Here is a 20920-nt window from a genome sequence, read left to right as displayed (position 1 = left end):
ATGGAGCCTCTCAGGCAAGGTGAAGGGATGGATTCTACCACAGAGTGGTTTTTAAAACAAACTTAATAAATATTGGGGTATGCTTTATCTCAACTCATGACTAAACCAGTGCAAAGAGATGTTGCCTTCTCTCTTTATTGCTCTCAAGTAAACCTAAGTTTCCCAAATGTTAGAGAAAGCAAGAAGAGTGTGGGGAAGCTGGTGGTGGCTATGGTCAGGAGGGCTGTCCCTTAACCCAAAGTCCTTCCTCAACCTCCTCCTCCTTCTTTTAGGGTTTTCTGCATAGAAGCCCATGGTGATTGTGTGATTATCCACAAATGTTCCACGGGGAATGTACCTTCCTTTAAGAAACCATCGGTACTGGACAGGAATTTCTGGGAGCACCCGATGGAGAGTATTTCTCCTCCAAAAAGAATTGTTTTCCCATAAGCAAGGGAGTCACAAGGTTTAAGAACATAGTCTTGTTAGAAAGGGACATGGCAATGGAATCCATTGGAGAGAGAATTCACCTCTATTTAGTTGTGTTGCTGCAAAATCATTTGAATCATACACATTTTGTTTAGGAGCGACAAGGAGAGACCATGTAGAAGTGCTGGGGTAAAGGTCAAGTTTCCTTCCTGGGCTTTTGTACTTGCTTTCCCGTCTGGTACAGTTCTCTTTTCTAAGGTACATGTGGAGCTGACTTCCTATCGTTTGGGCTTCAGTTCAGATCATGCCTCTCCACCCAGTCACCACTGCATTACATTCTTCATAGTTTCCAACGTCTACAATGATCTTATTTGTTTTTTGATTTGTGTGCTGGCTAGATACCCCCACAGGGATGGTTGTATCCTGAACACAGGGATCTTGTCTGTCTTCCTCATCTGTATGTCTCATCACTTAGACAGTTGTCTCTGTGAACCAGACCAAGGGGGGCCCACACTCAAGTAAGGAATCATCATGATGATTGCTAAAAATGACTTGTACCTGAGTGACCCTAACTGATCTGATATTCAGGGTAAGAGAGAAGTCTCTAGTTAGGGTTAACATTTGTAACTAAAATGAATTACTTTATTTGGTGCTGTTATGCTTCCATTTCCTTTGCTTTAATAACCGTCTCCAAGCGTATGCTGGATTTCACCTTGCCTTATGTATCAGAAGTGTTGGGAGAAAAAAAAAACTATCCCAGATAGCAAAAAGTCATGGCAAAGGGGCAAGAAATTAAAATGGATGTAGAGGTAACAGGAGAAGAAGATGGAAAATGAACCAGAGCAGTTTAAAGAGATAGTTTCATTTTTGGGTCCTGGTATATTTGCTCAGAATGGGATTTTAGGCACCATTTTTTTTGTTTTTTTGTTTTTTTTCCACTGCATGTGATAATGTCATCATTTATTTTTAAATGTTTCTAAGTCGCAGATTTAAATTTATTTTGAATCAAGCCCTATTTTAAAATTACTTTTAATAGGAAGAAATGAGTCAAGGACATACATAACCTACTATATTTGAAGGACTCAAACAAATACAAGTCTGACTGTGAATTCCAAACTCTCACCAAAACAAAGAGATAAAAATCCACCTAAAATATATTTTCCTCTGTTTAGTCCTTGGGGGGAAATGTCAAGTATTGCACTTTAAAATTACTTTCATCTAACATTTTTGTCCCAACTCCCCCCCACCCCACCCTGAATTCATCTTTTTTTTTTTTCTAGCAAACATGTTTTATGAATCCTTAACACAAAAGCAACTAGATGTTTCTAATTCAACTTTGGAAAATTTATTCTCCTCTACAGAGCTATTTTTAACAAATGGCATATTTACTTACAAAATTGGGAGATGGGGGCATCCAGCTGAGGCACGTTCCCTCCCTTAGCGTTGAGCTTCTGGACTTGGGTTGGGGGCACAGGCTTGTGTGACTGCCCAGTGGCCCGATACATGGCTTGGACCCACAAGATGCGATCTTGCTCGTCATCACTTGCAAATATCACGGTGTCTCCTTCTTTGACTGCATTGAAGAAGGCTCGGCCACCCTCTAAACCTGCAATACAAGTGAATAAACACTCCTAAGCTGAGCTGCCATGTTCTCAGAGGAACCAAGCCCTGAGAAAGGCCATTTCTGCTGCTTTTTCTTGGGCCAGAGAGTGGAAAAGCAATTTATCTGACTCTAGGAGGGGAAGTCTGATACCCCCTTGGCCACAGAGTGAAGCCATAATGTTAAACAGACGTTCTGAGACTGGCTCTTGTCTTTGTCTTTGTCTGACTGGGGACAGGAGTGTCAAGTAGGCTGGTTGGGTAGATATCTACCCATAAGCACACTATTATTTTTCTTCATCTTTAAAAAACAAACCACCACCACCACCACCACCAACAACAAAAACATCACTTGACCCTACCTCTCCCTTCAGCTATGGTCCTATTGCTATTCTCTTTAAAATTTAAGGGGAAACTCTACCAGGGCTTCTTAAAATTTTAGTGCCCCTGTGAATCCCAGGGGCATCTTGTTGGAATGCAGCTTCTGCCTTGGTAGGTCCGGGGTAGAAGCCTGAGAACCTGCATTTCTAACAAGTTCCCAGAGGATGCAGATGGTGCTGGTCTAAGGACCACACTTAACAGTAACAAAAGTCTCTCTCCTCCTAGTCTATCCTAAAGCTTCTTCCATCAGGCTGCTGCCCCATGGAAACTGTCAAGGTCATCAATGACTTCCACAATGCTGAATCCAAAGGTCATTCAGAGTCTACATTTTATTCAATCCCTGGACCTATCAGCAGCATTTGACACTTGATTCTCTTTGAAACACTTTCTTCACTTGGTTCCAGGTTACCCAGTTTCCTCCTTCCTCCCTGGAGGCTACTTGTCAGTCTTGTTTGCTGGCTTCTCTTCCTCCTCCTGTTAAATGTTGTAGCATCCTGGTGTGTCCCTGGACCTCTTCTCTTCCCCAGTGAGGCCATCCAGTCTTAAAAGCCATGAATCTGCTTCTAGTCCCTACATTTCTATCTCTAACCTTAACACCATCCTGTGAACTGCAGACCTGTACATTAAAATGGTGTTCTTGACTTCTTCACACTGGTATCTGATAGACACGCCAAGCTCATCATATCTGACACTGAACTCCTGGTCTTTCTCCCAAACTCTCTCCAACTCAGTAAAACTGAGCTTGTCCCTCTAGCTGCTCAAGCCCTCAACCTTGGGGTCCTTTTGGACTCCTCACTTTCTCTCACTACCCACTTCCAGTGGAATTCTGAGAACATTCTACCAGAAGTCTTCCACCTCCAGTGCTTCCTGAATCTAGTCATGCTCATCTCTCACCTGGACTATTTTAATGGTCTCCTATCTGATCCGCCCTGCCTCATCCTCATTCTCTATAGTCAATTCTCAATGGCAGCCAAAGTAATCAGTTTAGCAAGAGTCAAGTCATGTCACTCCTCTTCTCAAAACCTGCCAGCCATTCCTCATTTCACTCAGAGGAAAAGTCTAGGTTCTGGCAAGACCCGCAAGGCCCCCTGGATCGACCCACCACTACTTCTACTCTTGTCTCCTCCTACTCTCTCCTTAATGCATAGATGCACATACTTCTCAGTAGCCACACTAATCTCTGGCTGTTTCTTGAACAATTCAGGTATGTTCTCATCTTGAGACTTTTGCACTTGTTTCCTGTGCCTAGAATACGCTTCCTCCAGATACCTGCATGATTTGCATCATCACCTCCCTCATATCCTTGCTCAAACATTGCATCTTGTTGAGTCCCTCCCTGATCTTTACTCTTCAGCCACCATCCCTCTTATCTTGCTTATCACCTTCTAACAAGCTATATAATTTACTTAACTTCATAAGGACAGGGAGTTTTTGTCTGATTTGTTCACTGCTGTATCCCTAGAACCTAGAACAGTGCATGGTATATAGTAGGTGTTTAGCAGATACTTGTTGAATAAATGAATGCTCTACAGACCTGTCTTTTTTCCACAGGCAGCTCTCAAGGTTAAAATTTGGAGAGAGGTAGGTGAAAGCCTTTTTGGGCTCAGGCCAAAGTGACATTGTGTCTGTCAACATATTCTAAAAGATTGCATTTTAGGGTCACTGGGTACTCTCTGGCTGGAAATAAGGCTTCCTATCTTCATCAGGTTCCTCCTCCTCCTCCCAATTATCAGTTTAATACTGAGAGGAGAATGAGCAGAGTGAATAGCACCCCCAAATTTCCAACAATGCCCTGTTACTAGCCTGCTTGACATTTGGCACCGGAAGATTTCTGGTGACACTAAGACTTCTCCATGGTGCTGATAATATTAATTCAGGTGTCTATTCCATTGAGTAGGTGTGTGTTGGGAATTCTGCACTTAGAGTTGCCAGGGACTCTAGAACAATCAACAGCTACTTCTTCACGTGGAGGGTTCAGTGCTAAGGCATTTTTAACAAAAGCTTTTTGGTAGTTAGGATTATGAGAGAGTATTTTGCCTAATTCCTTATGGAGGGCTTTTAAATGTGTGGTTTGGATAGGATGATGTACAGTTAGCAAGCAGGGAAAACCTGATGAGATGGACGGGCGGCACGAGAAAAAGGCAAATCTGGAAGGGAAAGGAAGAAGAGCTTTAAGGGAAGGCTCTAAGCCCTGAAAAGTGAACATGAAGGAGCTTAAAGGAAGAGTGAGTCAACAGACCTTCTGCAGCCTAGCCTCATGGTAACTTTTGGGACAAGCCACATCGATACTGTCAGTGAATGCCAGGCTCACCATCACTGGAGGTGACGCCCCCCTGCCCACTCCCCACAGCTGGGGGTGGGGATGCCGTGTTTCCGGAGCTACAGTCAGAACATAGTTCATGGGAGTGTTCTGGAGAGTGGAGAGGTAGAGGTAGAAAGATACTAAGCAATTTTCAGATTGTTATTTGATCCTCCCAACAGCACTATGAAGTAAGTACTATTATTCCCACTTTATAAATGAGGAAACAATCACAGAGAAGGCTATGACTAGCCGATGCACACAAAGCTGGGCTGTAAGCATCAGAGCTGGGCTTATAGCCCCACTGTCGGGCTCCAGAGCTGACAACTGGACCCCTTGTGCTGTTTGGTTGCAAAGCTGAAGAGTATGGCCTGGCGCACGGTGAAAGCGCTCTGAGAATTACCTGTTAACAACAGAATGAAGCCTAACTGTGGTGTGAGTGGAGCACAAGGAGAAATATTGAAAGTGGCAGAAGCTGGGGAAATGACAGCTGCGGAGAGCAACAGAGCTATTTCAGACAGCATGGGAGACCAAGGGCACACCAGTGAAAGCAAGGAGGGAGCAGAGAAAACCAGGGGAGGAGAAAGCCAAGTGAACATCGGCACATGCTCCGAGGCAGCAGAGGTTTCGACAGGGCAGCGATTCCTGGGGACTGGATCTGTAGACAGTGATGTGTGACAGGGCGAGGGCTCTTCATGGAGGACGTGGAGTGCAGCCCCACAGGTACCGACCTGTCAAGCACAAGGCGACGGGTCTGCAAAAGGACAGAGGCAGACCAGGCGGGGAATGGTGGCTGGCTCCTTGTGGGGCTGGGGCGGGGGCACTGCTGTTCCAGCAAACTGCTGGATGGACACAGTCTATTTATGATGGGAACACTGTCTAAGGTTTAATGCAGTTGTTTAAATTGTGCCGTTGGATTATTCTGAATATCCTTTTATTTAGACTGAATGACTTAGTCTAATAGGACTTGAGAGATTACTGTATACTCTCCCCAACCTTACCCAGGGAAACTGAAAGTGAAGCAATTTCATTTTTAGCTTAAAATGAGTAGCCTGGATGGAAAATTCACATACAATTATTTACAGATTCCCCAAATTAATATTTCAAAGATTCTAAACAGGTAGGGCTGATTTGGCTCACAGGCTTGTGTCTGGGTGCCCATTTCAACCCAAGGCTGCTACAGAGGCAAGAACGCACATGCCTGCAAGGCTACCTACCCCGGGAACAATTTCCACCTGTTGGTTCCACTGACGACCTGCAGAAAGCCAAGAGCGGGGGAATCAGGAGGGACTCAGAAGTCCCCCGCACCCCCGTGCACGCTCACCTGTCAGGGAGAGGTTGAGGAGATTTTTCCAATCTCTGAGGACAGTGGCTAAATTGTGCATGACTTCCATCTCTGGCTGGCCGACTTGACTGTGCACAGGAATCCTTGACAGTCCTTACTTAAATATGAGGATTCTGCCCTCCTCCCTTCTGGCTCATAGGTTAGGAGTGGGGCCCAGGAGTTAAAGCACTCCTTCAGAAAGTCTGAGTTAGACTTCTCATGACAATTGGGGGTATTTAAATCTCCATTTTCAATCAAACATTAGGAAATAAATAGGACTTGGCACATGGAAGAGCAGAAAAGAAGCTGCTTATTATTCTCAAGAACATAATCAACTTACTTTCCATTTACATCTTTGGTAAAGGAATTTATAAATTATATCCCATGGGATCGATGTGGAACAAAGAAGAGAGGATTTTATAGTATATGTACACAGTTAACTTTTGCATGTATGTAGAACAGCTTTCTCTCCACTCCTGCCCTCCCCATTGTGGGAAGAGAATTCTGCTTTCCCATGATAAAATAACAATTCCAGCTTTGCTCTAGCGGCACACGTAGTTATGCTTTACGGCAAGTGCCAAAGAATGACGTGGGCTAGACCCTGAGTTCCAGCTCTTTTTTCTTTCTTTCCAAAACGGGAAGATAATCCCGGTCCTGCCTCCTTGGTGGGATTGTGGTCAAATCCAAATGCAACTGTGTAGGGGAAAGGAGCTGGAAAATGGCTTAGAAGGAATTACTGTCAGAAGATGCTATGGCATTTCCTTCTCATGTGGGCCCTTTTGTCTCCCATTCTAAAATGCAGGTCTTTGGAAAGTTGGAATCTATTTTTCTGAAGGGAACCCAGTGGTTTGAGAAGAATGTAGACTATTGCAGGAACCCATGAGGGCTGGTTTCTTAATGCAGGAGCCACATCTTTTCAATGAGATGTTGCATGAAATTGTTTCGAACTCATAGGCTCTATTCAGTATGAAAGATTTTTAGGCAGAGCCTTTAATTCTTGCTTTATATGGTCAGCTCTGTATCATGCTCTGGCTGGAAGCAAATTACCAAGGGGAGAGGCGGGGGCTGGTCCAAATCACTCAGGGTTGGGGCTCTGAAGGTACTCATTTTCCTAAGCGGCCTGGGCCCAAGGCCTTCCCTGCCACACCTTTTCAGGTTAACATTCCATCTTTTCTCAAACTCTGTTTTTCTTTTATGTGTATTTTGTTGCATGTGGAAGAGCAATATGGGAGTAGAAAAAAAGGTTTTGGGCCAAATAATGCAGTATGGTTGGAAATGCTTCCCTTGTGCAGATTTGGCATAAAAATAAACTTCTCTGGGAGAGGGCTGTTGGTGCTTGTTGTTCATTAATATGCTGAAATGATTTCGCACCCCCCCCCCATTTTGAAGGTTCTTTGAGGCTGATTTTTATTCATTTTTTTTCCCTGGGAAAAAGATAAAATGGGTGGGGGGGGAGAGGTGTGAGGGGGCAGGATGTAGAACTTATGAGAAATACTACCATTTGTGTGGTTCTTTTAGTTACATAAGGCTTAGGAGCTTGGATGTCTATGCTTGGGGATTGGTGTCTTCTTAGGAAAGAAGACATTTAGGGAGAGCTTTCTTTTCAAGTGCCATCAGCTAAACTTGACTTGTAGTTAGCAGATCCGGATGTACAGGACAGGCTCTCTTAGCCATGGAAACACAATACCTGCCAAGCCCACACATCCCTGGTGAAAAACCACACATGCTAACATAGACACGTGCACACGGTCCTGAGTGAACATATAAAACTCCTCTTTCAGTAATTTCTTTTTTAGCATTCTAGGTGGGGTACCTATTTGATGTGGGCACAGCTAGATAAAAGAAAAATGTACTACGTTTTCTTTTTGGTTTTATGAGAATCCCTTGAGTCAAACCAAAGCCCTTGATTGGGATGGCATTCCCTGAACCAGGATGGAAACCGTAAGACCAGGGACTGTGGCCATCCTGGTCACCTGTGAAGCCTAGTCACTCGGCTTAGTGCCTAGCATGGAGGTAGTGCCCAGGAAATATTAGTTGACCTGTGATTTGTGTCAGGGGAGAGTTCCGGGGATTCATAGCCTAGAGGGTGGGTGGGTACCTGGCTGGGGGTCCGTGTAGTCCACAGTGTAGCCATCCAGTTGTAGAAGTTCCTGAGGCTCCGCTTTTTTCTCCCGATAACTGCACATGGCAAATGTGTACTGACTGACCTGGGAAGGAAAATCACAGATGGTAAGGTTGCTCCCCTAGGGCCCATCTTCCCTGAAGAAACCCTCTCCAGTCAACCATGTCCTTGTCCCTGAGGCTCTTCACTTAGTAGCTGGGTTCCAATTGCGTTTTGCTACCTCTTGGCTGTGTGACTTAGCGCAAGTTACTCAGCCTTTCTGGTCCTTTGGACCCTCCTGTGTAGACTGGATACAATCTGAGAACTGACCTCCTCACTGGCATATTGTGAGAGCCGAATGAGTTCACATGTGGCATGCACTTGGGATTTGTTCCTAGCACTAAGTAACCTGCTTGATAAAAGCTGCTTGCAATTACTATTACTGTTTGTTATTTTAATTGGCTAAGCCATATGAGATTGCCATTCTTTGTAGGTCAAAACTCGTTAAATAGTGGCAATTTGATAGGTTTTACCTAATATAACCGTGGCCCTGGCCGGGACCCCATGTTCCCACAGGCCTTTTGGTCAGCATGTAGGGACCAGACGCCCGTTTATAAATGCCCCAGCGATTTTTGGTTACCATTCTATTTTTTGCAGGCCAATTCTCAGCATCAAGCCACACATTTTGTTTCCCCTCTCTCTTCTCCTACGGAAGGAGTGCTTTCAGTTGCTTTGAGAAGTCTTCCTTGCCTCTCAGACAAGTGCAGGAGTGACATGCTGTCACAAGCAATGAGCGCTCGGTCGCTAGGTGCCAGTCACAGTCGAGCCATCCTCAGCCCCCGATGGCCCGGCCGTTGTCCCTGTGCAGCCCTCACTGCCAACACAGGCATCCCTGCCGGTGCTGGGCGGCCGCTCCACAGCTGCAGGCCGGCCTTCAGGACCCTGTCGCCACAGTGCATGCACACCCGGCATGGATCCTTCGCATTTCTACATCTGACTCATCTGCAAGGAGCCCATGGGAGAGCGAGCACCCTTTGGGGTTTGGGCTAAAAGCTTGTGGGCATGTTTACCATCCACGACGTCACATGTCTTGGAGAAGGAGTGCCACATCCCTTATCTCTTTAGTTCCCTTTATTAAGAGAGACATTTTCTAAGCTAACTTTGATCCCTGCTGGGGACATTTTTAGCCTCCTCCATGGTGAAATCTTTTTTTTTTTTTTTTAATGGTAATAAGAAATTGGTGCTTTCAAGCCCTGCACCCATCTCCTGCATCGTCCGGGGCCTGCCGGTCCTAGTGGCAGATAAAGGAGAAGGATTGGTATATCTATTGCTGCCCTCTGTTGGTTCCTGGTGACAACTTTCTTCATAATGTGTATGATCTGCAGAACCGGCTTCTTCTAGTGCAAGGCCTGGAGGGACCTCAGGGGAAATAGAAGGCCAGATCACCAAGAGTATTTTCATAAGTGCACATGTATTATTCTTTGTAATAAGCAGAATAACCAATAGCATCCTCTTCTCCTAGAAAGAAGGGTTAGGAGTGCAAGCCTGGGGGTCACATTGGCCAGGGGTCCCGTCCCAGCTCTGATAAGTTCCCACCTAAGTCTCAGCATCCTCGTCTGTATTTTACATGCATCTTACTGTTGCCGGGGGATTAACTGAGCAATGAAGGGCTTCAAATACCATGTACGACAATCACAGAGCAAATGTTCAATATATGCATTTAAATAAGCAGCTTCGTTGCATTTAGCGCCAGCATTCTAATATAGAGTAGTTGAATAGGTACATTTGCCTACTAGATTATAAATCCTTTGAGGGTAAACCTAGCGAGTCATACACCTTTGTTGTATTTCTCTCCTTATTAGCAAAATCTGCCATATAAAGGGCATTTGCTCTTTGAGTCTGATTGGTTCTAGAAAGTATGTATAACCTAATAAAGAGGGTTTTTCCTTCAAAATTTACGTGTTACTCTAAGCACAGCACCAGCCTTTTCCAACTGATCTCCCAGGTCCCCAGCATGATAGTGGTCACACATATTGCTGGAATGTTTCTGTCGTGATTTTTACCTGTCTCTGGCAACACGAGAGATGATGTAGTCTGTTAATGGGATGATTAGCCAGAGAGTTGCAGACCCTAACTTGAGATCAGAAAAATATAACAACAGAAGGGTGTTATTTCAAGATTTATGCATTTACTATTGCTATATGCTTTGGGCTCTTAGATTTTTCTGTTCTAGTTCAGGTGCTTGCTTCCTGGAGCGCTGTACTCTGTTGCCCTCTTCTGGTGATATGGCAGAAGTTGTCCTGACAAACTTCGGGCTCGCATAAACTGGTTTATCAGAAGCTCTTTAATTGGGGATTTGGTGACTTTCTTTAGGAAATAAAGGCAGGGAGAAGAAATTCTAATTACTGCAAATTTCAGGGGGAACCTAAGTTTTTCTGGAGTGCTTGAAGGGTGGGGAATAGTAACAGGTTTGGAAACTTTTTGATTTTTTTTTTTTAAAGCTTCCACAAGACATCACTAAGTGAATGAAATGAATGTTTCTCTACCACAGTAAAATTCTCTTTAAACTGCATTTCGATAAGAAGTTAATGAGATGGTGAGCGCTATTGTAATGACGGCATAGAAGCACCTAGAATACATGTCAGAAGTCAGAGAGTTGGCCACTGCTGTCAAGAGATGCTGGCCTAGAAAAACAGAAAACAGAGATCTCGTGACCACTTTCATCTGAAAGCTGGTGGTACTTTCATATAGAATCATGGGATGGGATGGGCTGCTGGCACTTCGGAGGGTACAGGCTTCAAGATTTAAGAGCTGCTGGACCTCCGATACACAAGGCATCCTCAGCTTATTTTCAGATACTATTTAAACTAGGAAAAGGTTTATAAATAGTGTTTCTTAAAGAGTGGACTGAGGGCATTTTCATTAGAGTGTATGTATGGGAGGGTGGGGGAGAGGTTATAAAGATGCAGATTCTCTAAGTCATAATAACAGAATCTCAGGTCAGGGTGAGTCTCAGGGACTGGCATTTTACATAATTGCTCTAGATATTTCTCAAGCACCCTAAAGCTTGAGAACCATTGCTTTAACATATAGGAACTGTCCAGAAACTTTCAGGTTGTCCCTGACTTTCAATTAGATTTAACAACTAGAGTCCAGATAGGAAATGGAAGGATCAGTGCTTTCCCGTCCCCTGACTCTCCTTTCTCCTTCCTCCCACCACCCCTGGAAGACTGAAGTACATGCACATACAATGAATGATACAATGTATTTGTCTAAACCCCCTGGCTTTGCCTTTACCATCACTCCTTATAAATGCCTCTGTTGTCATTTTTCCTGAACACTGGTCATTAGCCCTTACCCAAAGTTCATATACACCCATTTTAGAAAAGAGTTCTTTATTTATGGTTCATTCATTCATTCATTCATTTAACAAATACTTAGGTATTGTTGTTTGGTGCTAGGAATATTAAGATGTACAAAACTAGATATAATTTCTGTTCTCCCGTCTAGTGTGAAGGTAGACATTAATCACATTACCTCAGAAATGAGTAACTTTAATGGGGACAGGTATAAAAAGAGATATAGGATACTGTAAGAGCTTCGGGATTTGGTCTACTTGGGTGGCCAGGGAAAGTTTGCATGAGGAAGCACTGACTGATTGATTGAGCCAAGATGTGAAGATGGAGAAATTTTTATGAAGTGAGGAACAGAATTCCCGGGACCAAGGACCTTTTCTCTTTTTTGAAATTTAATTGTATGATGCTTAACTTAAAAAAAAAAAAAAACACATTTTATAAGTAATCTCTACACCTAACATAGGGTTTGAACTCACAATCCCAAATCAAGAGTCGCAGGCTCTATGGAATGGGTCAGCCATGCGTCCAAGACTATCTTTAATGTGACTTTGTTGTAAATGAAAGGTCACAGAGTTTAAATCCTAGACTCTTGATTGATTTTAACATGAAGGCCACTTGGTGGAGTAGAGGGAAAATAGGTTTTGGAGTTATACAGACCTGGATTTGATTCTCAGATCCCTTATTTTCTAGGTGTGTGACCTGGTACAATTCATTTAACTGCTGGGACTCAGTTTCATTATCTTTAAAGCAAGATGATGGTAACAATTGTGGAACATTTCTTATCTTTGAATACAGAGCATTCATTTCCCTGGTAGCTGAATCCTGATTTTACTTGGGAAATCACGGCCTTCCCCACTTTCAGCCCATTATATAGTTTGTGTAGGGCTAATTGAGCCTCATGGGGAGGTAGGGTGGGTGGGACATCTCCTTGGCGGCAGTGATTGGTGCAGGGATGGGCACATGACCACATTGGGCCAATGAAAGATCAATTAGGGCATGAGCTCAAACTACAGAGAATGAAAAGCTTTCTTTCCTCTGGGGCCGCTAAACTGCTGTAAATCTTGACCCGCCTTATTCCTCCGCATGAAGAGATGTTGCTTGAGGGTGGTGCCAGCTCATCGGAGAGCATAGTCAAAAATCAGAGGGAAAGACAAACCATGAGAGACTATGGACTCTGGGAAACAAACTGAGGGTTCTGGGGGGGTATGGGTTGGCCTGGTGATAGGTATTAAGGGGGGGTACGTATTGAATGGAGCACTGAGTGTTATACGCAAACAATGAGTCACGGAACGCCACATCAAAAACTAATGATGTAATGTATGGTGATTAACATAACATAATAAAATAAAATAAAATAAAAAAGAGAGAGATGGTATTGATCGAGAGTCAAAGCCTTGATGGCTGCATTTGAGACCTGGACCTACCCATGCCAGAAAACTTTTTATTCAACTGCTAATTTAATTAACTAACCAATACAGTTCTTCCCTTTTTATAACGTATGCTAGTTGGGTTGATTGTTGTCATTTGCAACCAGAATATAAATAGAAATGCCCTTTAAGGCAATGTAAATTTGGGTGGGAAAAATAGACATTCATTCAGAGAGTTATAAATCACTCAACTACTTATGTGCTTTACAATTCATTTGGAGGGGGTTAAGTTATTTTAATATGGTTTCCTGGGTGACAACTGCTATATTCCAAGGCATTTTACCTTATCTGACAATATTTTATTCAGATTTAGTGACTTTTCTGAAAGCTGGAGCAGAGTTTTTAGTCTTTACTTTATCTGTAGAGAATTAGCAATAGGATATGGATTTAGGATATTGGTTCTATCTGATGCAAGGTAATTGAGTTCTAGAACATTGTATATGCATAAATCTCTTTGGGGACCTGTTCCACCTGAGTGCTTGGAATCATGGAAAGCCTTTGGAGTCAGAAGACAGGCGTTAGTTTTCACCTTGGCTGCCTATTAGCTGTTGACCATGGGCAAGTCACTTAGCCACTCTCTGAGCCTCACTTTCCTCAAATATGAAATGGGATAAGACTTATATCCTCACTGTAGTGTAGAAAGGTTGTAAAGACCAACTTGATCAACACTTTATAAAGTCTAAGAGACCATATAAATATAAGCAATTGTTAGCATTATCAGAAGAGCCACAGAATATTATGGTTTGTATGGTTCAGGGAAAAAAGGCTCAGAAATACTTTGGATGAAGACCAATCAAAAACTGATTTTAACCAGAAGTCTTCTGGGCATAGAGTAAAAATATTTTATTTTTAAATTTATTTTATTGAGTAAAAATATTTTTAAAATAAAATGATCATAGCGATAAGACTTTCTAGCCTGGTCTGGATGATGAGTTGCCTGCTTTCATTCCTCCCCTATACATCCAAGGTGGGGAGCTCTAATTAGAACTCTATGGAATTGGCACCTTCATCATTAGCATTGGTTTGGTCAGAGTTCCTAACAATGGTAATCTGTGTGTTTAGTCCTTACCATGGCATCTAGGGTTTAGAATGAATTTACCAGCAATTTCTTGATTTGGAGTGCTCTTAATTTCCTCTTAATCCCTGGGTTAGAGTTTGCAGCCATGATTTGGGGGCATTTACTGGAATGTAAAGGAACATCGCTGAGGAAGCTTTGTCATGTCATCTGCATATAATCATTTGTGTAGCTACTCTGATGCTCGGCTCCATGGAGGGCATAAACTCTGAGAGGGTGTAGTCTAAAGGGGATGGAGCCTTCCCTTTAAAAAGGACAATGACCACTGAGGCAATGTTTCTCTAAAGGTAGTCTCTAGACAAACCTGCATTAGTATCTCCTGGTGTACTTGTAAAACATACAGATTCCTTGGCCTCATGCCAGACCAACTGCATCAGAGTCTTCTGGATGGTGTCCTGGGATGTGGATTTTAAAATGCTGAGAGAGGGCAACCCTGTGGGGAACGCTCTCACTTTTTTTTTTTTTTAAGATTTTATTTATTTATTTGACAGAGAGAGACACAGCGAGAGAGAGAGAGCACAAGCAGGGGGAGTGGGAGAGGGAGAAGCAGGCTTCCCGCTGAGCAGGGAGCCCGATGCGGGGCTCGATCCCAGGACCCTGGTATCATGACCTGAGCTGAAGGTAGATGCTTAACGACTGAGCCACCCAGGCGTCCCTGGGATGTGGATTTTACTTTATTTTTTTTAAATTTTTTATTGTTATGTTAATCACCATACATTACATCATTAGTTCTTGATGTAGTGTTCCATGATTCATTGTTTGTGCATAACACCCAGTGCTCCACGCAGAACGTGCCCTCTTTAATACCCATCACCAGGCTAACCGATCCCCCCACCCGCCTCCCCTCTAGAACCTTCAGTTTGTTTTTCAGAGTCCATCGTCTCTCATGGTTCGTCTTGGGATGTGGATTTTAAATAGCACCCAGTAAGGTAGTTCAGGCCCATACTTGGAGAACACCGTCTCATTGCGTAGGAACACAAGTCTCCAGCACAGAAACATCCCGCAACTGCCTCATTCTTTCCACACCTGGGGAGGGGGCAGCCTCCAGCCACATCTATAATGATGTTAGTTAGCCCCAATCCTTAAAAATGGGAATCGCTGCTTGGGTTCAAAATCCCTCTGAGGATGTCCTTTGTCCCGGGCTAGTAGGAAGTCCATTTACAATCTATCTGTTGGTTCCTCCAAGGTAGTAGCACTAAAAGGAAATCTCACTTAGGGAGAATTTTAATAGCGCTGCAGTGACAGCCAAAAATATAGACTCTGTGTGCTTGTCTGTGTGTGTGGTGGAGGGGAGACCTGGGGGTGGGAGGGGAGATGATTTTGAGGAGACTGGTGTTGGATGTGTTCTCTTCCTCAGGTTTTTCAGCCTATTTTCCTTGTATTAAATCCAATGAAATTCATAACTGTGTTGGAAATTATGTGTTGCAAACTCTTTATAAAAACACTTCCCAAGACCTAATGTCTGAGTAGAGAGGAATAAACATTCAGTAAGCCACTCGGCTGCTGCTTCTGTGTGGTTTGTGCACTGGGCTCTGCAGAGCATGCTCCAGTGCTGCCTGGGAGGCCAGGCCAACTCACAGGGCATTCCAAGACAGGCTGCTGTGCCCAGTGTGAAGCACTGAAGGGGGAGAACCTTGCATAATCTTGCCCTGCCTCTTTTAATGCATTTTTGTCTGTTTATAACACGCTCTCTTTAGAGGGGACATCAGCTCTTTTTGCCCGTCCAGCATCCATTTCTTTTTCTGGTAATGGCATCCTGATTTTGCACTGGAGACAGCCCAGTGGGACTGTGAGTCAAAGTGCCTTGGCCTGCCCCTGCTAAAAGCTGGGTGTGTGACCCAAGCTGAACTAATCTCTCCCTCATATTTGGCCCTCGAGTGGAGATGCAAGGATAGAAAATGGTCAAAGCCAACCTTGTCTTCTGACCACATCGATGACACTGGCCATGGTTCCCTCCACCTGGATTTCTGGAACCTACTCTGAGTCCTGTAGTAAGCATGGGTCATTCAACTTTTTCACAACAATCCTATAAACTATCTCAAGAGCCTTCTAATACATTATTATTAATACCTTAATTAGCTTGGGTCTGTTTCTGCTGTTTGCATATATAAAGCACTCTTAACAGATACCCTTCTGGAAGTGAGAGACCAGGCCTTATAATTCTTCTCTATGACCTACCAATGTGCGCTACACAAAGTAGGGGCTCAATAAATGTTGGTCAGTTGATAGTTTGAGGAAATCTATCTCAGGATGAAATGTCCTCCTCTGCCTACCCATGGATTATTTGGGGCGTTGGGCACAATTCCAAAGTTTTCCTTGGGCTCATTTATTCTAAGGCTTTGTTGTACCCCGTAGCAATCATGAAAGCAAAGATGATCTCTTGCTTATAGCCAGAGAGATGCATTTTTCCTTAGGGGCACAGCAAAGACTTGACTAGATCTACAGAAAGTCTAGTCTTAGAAGGTTAGGGTTGGTAGAACTTTTAAGGCCATTAGACCTAAGAAGCAGTTGCTTTATAGTGAGGTTTTAGAATTGGAATTGCCCTAAATACCAGTCAATGCTTATAGTTAACACAGTAACCCAATGAACACCTTTAGTTACTAAACTACAAGTTGACTCGCTTTGTGGCATCTTCCAGAATGCAGCATGTATTAATTTTTTATATGCTTTGGTGGAACTTGTTAATTGAAAAGGGGCAATGGCAAATTTCCTTGTAAATGGAAAAATCCTGGTACAAGAAGCAAATGAACCAAATTTTAAAAAGTCAGGGGAGATTCTCAAGGACAAATGTCACTATTTCTGGAAATTTTTTCTTAAATAGACAAGATAGCAAAGGTACTATTTATATATTACTCATGTGTTATTAATACGAGTATCTGCATCTCCCCCTCTATCTATATACAGATAGATGTTCCTTGCTGCATGGTTAATAATAGTCGCAATTGGGAAAGCCCATAAATCCTTCAGAAAGGAAAATTCTACAGGTACCTGAGCCAGAGCTATATATGCAAACACGGAAAAGTGTCTACAGTGATTTATGTTAAAAAAAACCAAAACCAAAACAAAAAGTGAGCTGCAGGACAACACAGAGTTTAATTATATAGTAAAAAAAAAGAGTCTATCTGGAAAGATACATTCCAGACTGTTACACATAGTTATAGGAAGTCAGTTAAGACTTCTGGAAGCCCCATGCATCAATAAGAGTGGAGAGCACCCCCACAGGCAATTCAATATCAAAATACTACCCAGTAAAATAGATGTCAAAAGTCTAAGTAAATTCTGACTTTTCTCATAATGAGTATCTTAGTACTTTTAGAAATAGCAAATTCTTCTAAAGCAGTGTCAGTGTTCCTAGTACTCTGACTGGGCACGTGCTTGCTTCCTCCCTGGGGACCTCCATCACCGGCAGTGAGGTAGTCCACTTCTCCTACTTGTCTTATGTGCTCCTGTATTCTTAGACTTTTAAAAGAATGAGCCATTAATTTTGAAAAATTTAAGTGATACAGACATAGGGAAAAGGAGCACAAGGGAGTGCTGTGGGGACCAGAAATGTTCTACATCCCTCTGCATGGTGGTTGGTTACACGCTTATACATGTGTAAAAATTCACTCAGCCAAATGCTTGAGCAGTGTGTGCTTTAGGTAAGGTATACCTCAAATAAAAAACATTAATTACTCCTATCAAATCTTTAATACTGATGGCTCTTAAGACGGACAGAGTTGAAGAGTTACCTGGACCAGTACAAAAAACCTTTTCTTCCATCTCTTCCAGACATTCTTACCGATGGCCCATAAATACCTAAGGAAAAGGGAAAAGACCAGAGTTGCATTAATGCTTGAGTGACTGCACTGTTTAATTAATTTGACCATGAAGCTTGGTACTCCTAAACAAGGAAATGCATGCAGCTCAGAAACAGAAAGCAGATTTGGGACCTGGGTGATTGAGAAGAAGGAACAGCCCACAAGTTTCACTTCCATTTATAGAAGGAATTGTGGCCCCTCATCACACTTGACTTAGATTCCTTGATTGATTCCAGAAAGCACCTTGGAAAATGTTACATTGTGACTTAATTTTTGTATGTGCTAAAAGTCTATTAGGTCCAGAAACTCCTGCCAGGTGCTGCACAGGGAGGAAAAAGAATGCTAAATCCCACAATTATAGCTCCTTTGCCTCTTTCAAGTCTGTCAGGAATCCCCCTCCATCCCCCTACCCCCGGGGACTTTCTTTTTCTGTAATTCTGTTAAATGCAGGTATATTACAGGGAGAAAGTTTGGAATCAACATAGAAAGTCTTCCCTATACCTCTCCCCCTTTTCCAAATGCTCCTATGTTGATGGAAATTAATCTTGATACAGACAAATGAAATAAAAGGAGAATTAAGAACCACAGAGGCACAACTCTAAGCTATCTGGAGATTTTATGAGCAGTGTTGCTTCATTCATGAATTACTCCATCGGCCTTGTGGATTGCTGCCCACCCACTGGCGCTGATCAAGGAAGAGAGGTTTTCAGGCTCTACTGGACCAAGTGAGGAGAGATCTGGTCATCCTCAAAAACATTTAAATACTTGAGTTCTAAAACTGGCTTTATCTGCTATAAAAACCAACTGGACAACATCCAAATCCTCACTTCCCCTGGAATCAGAATTTCCGCTTTGGAACATAAAGAAGAATGTACCTAATTAAAATTTATACTGTTTGACAAATTTCAGGGGCTCTTAGAACCTGCTGGTGGCCAAAATCTGCTCATACCTTTAAGCCAGAAACCCAGGAGTCAACCTGGGTCCCATTGTTTCTTCAACCTTTTTCCTTAATTACCAAGTGCAGTTGATTTTTTTTTTTTTACCTCCTGCAAAGTTCTCCACTCTGCTTAGTCTCTCCCCTTCATACCTTCACTATTTCAGTCCCAGCCCCAGTTTTGCTTCCATAGACAACTGTAGAGGAAACTCTTTTTTTTTTAAAGATTTTATTTATTTATTTGACAGAGAGAGACACAGAGAGAGGGAACACAAGCAGGGGGAGTGGGAGAGGGAGAAGCAGGCTTCCCACTGAGTAGGGAGCCCGATGCGGGGCTCCATCCCAGGATCCTGGGACCATGACCTGAACCGAAGGCAGACGCTTAACAACTGAGCCACCCAGGCGCCCTGTAGAGGAAACCCTTAATGGGTGTCAGGGACACCCAGAATGATTTTCATCCTTCTCCTGGCTGTGACATGCATCCTACCATCTGCAAATGCGATCATGACTTTCCCTGCTGAAACTCCTTCCGTGGCTCACCCCTGTTTACATGAAGGGAGCCTCAAACTGTGGCCACTCACATTCCACTTTGCCAATTTATCTTAGATCTGTCCACCTATTCTATGGTTTACTTGACATTTTCCTTTAAAATGACTTATTTAACATGAATAAATTTATTCTGAAAGAAAACTTTATATTTTAGCCTGGATACACTAATTACATATTATGCCTTCTCCCAGCATCTTATGTTCAAACTCACATTCTTCCTAAGTTTAAATCCCTACCTTGATGTCATCACCTCCTGGGCCCTGCTGATAATTCTTCTGTTACAATGATCACACTGCTATAATTTGTTTGTTTTTATATTTATTGTTCCTATTGGACTGTGAGTGAACTCCTCGAGGGAAGCAACCTTATTCCTTCTTTCTAAATTCTCATTTCTAAATTCCTAGCACAGAACCTTGCTGTTCTCTTTAGATTCCTGGTAAAGTTCTTGATATGTATGTAGTCGGAAGTCAGTGTATACTTGTTATATTTCCTTTGGTTTTGAATGCCATGCTCTTGGGGAACCAGAGCAACCTTTATAAAGGTTTCTGATGAGATTTTAAAACATTGCATAAAGACATGAAATCCATCACCAAGTTCTTTGAATTTTCTTTCCAAAATATATCCCAATTCTTCTTTTTTAAGATTTTATTTATTTATTTGACAGAAAGAGAGACAGAGAGAGAGGGAACACAAGCAGAGGGAGTGGGAGAGGGAGAGGGAGAAGCAGGCTTCCCGCCGAGCAGGGAGCCCAATACAAGGCTCGATCCCAGGACCCTGGGATCATGACCTTACCTGAAGGCAGACGCCTAACAACTGAGCCACCCAGGTGCCCCAAAATATATCCCAATTCTTTCCATTCCCACTGCTACTCCCCAGTCAAGCCTCCATGAAGTCCACCTGGGCCATGGCAACAGGCTCCTAACTAGTCTCCCTGCTTCACTCTTGTCCCTACTCCACTCACTACACAGCAGACAGGGTGACCTTTAAATGGGTAAATCAGATCATTAAGACACCCATTCTAAATCAGGATGGGAAACTGTGGAAGGGTTTCAAGCAGGGCAGAGACACAATTATATTTCTATTTAAGATGGTCCCCAGGGTCGCTGGGTGGAGAAGGCATTGTGGATAAAAGGGGCAAGAGAGAATGCAAGGAGATCGGCGAGGTCACGGTTGCAGTGGTGCAGGTGGGAGAGAAGATGCTGTCTGGGCTGGGACAGAGATCATGGCAGTGGTTGGACAGCTGGTAAGTGCATCAGCCCTGAGGTCAACCTGGTCACCTCCACTCTTGTGTGGATTACCCAGCTGTAATCCACTGTCCTGGAAAGTGCTCTCAACCTTCTTGAAATAATCTATTAACATATTCATGGCAGAAATTGACCTTAAATGGGAGGCGTGGCCAGGGCTACTGAGAGAGAGGGTTGATATTGTCTTTTAGTTCTAGTTGGGATGGCTGCTCTGAGATGCTGGGCAAGGTGCTTAACCTCCTGGTGTCCTGGAAAACAGGTCAGGGCCAGCAATGGCTCTTCTCAAACACGGTCATTGTGGGGATTAAGTGAGATGATTCTTGTGGAGTATAAGCACAAGGCACAGTAGAAAGTAGATGCACAATAAATGTCAGCCTTATTATAAACTCTCTCTGGGTACAGAGGAAAGCATATCATTACTAG

At 43.2% G+C, this 20920-nt stretch overlaps 1 protein-coding gene across 15 annotated transcripts in view; it reads right to left on the bottom strand.

The window, feature by feature from the left end:
• The window catches only part of CADPS (calcium dependent secretion activator), a 470398-nt gene that overhangs the window by 147582 nt on the left and 301896 nt on the right, over window positions 1-20920 (bottom strand). For all 15 annotated transcript variants that reach the window (XM_088021921.1, XM_088021929.1, XM_088021901.1 and 12 more), the window contains exons 9-11: window positions 17702-17768; window positions 8110-8218; window positions 1802-2014 (exon numbers count right to left, since the gene is read on the bottom strand). In XM_088021921.1, coding sequence (XP_087878047.1) covers window positions 1802-2014; window positions 8110-8218; window positions 17702-17768 — 389 coding nt within the window. The remainder of the gene's footprint in view (window positions 1-1801; window positions 2015-8109; window positions 8219-17701; window positions 17769-20920) is intronic.

This window comes from Eumetopias jubatus, unplaced genomic scaffold (assembly GCF_037043125.1).
Source record: "Eumetopias jubatus isolate StellerSeaLion01/CBP00866 unplaced genomic scaffold, mEumJub1_p1.0 scaffold_1, whole genome shotgun sequence".
In the NCBI taxonomy this organism is placed as follows: Eukaryota; Metazoa; Chordata; class Mammalia; order Carnivora; family Otariidae; genus Eumetopias; species Eumetopias jubatus.
The sequence above is the reverse complement of the archived record's forward strand: the minus strand, read 5'-3'. Positions and strand labels throughout refer to the sequence as shown.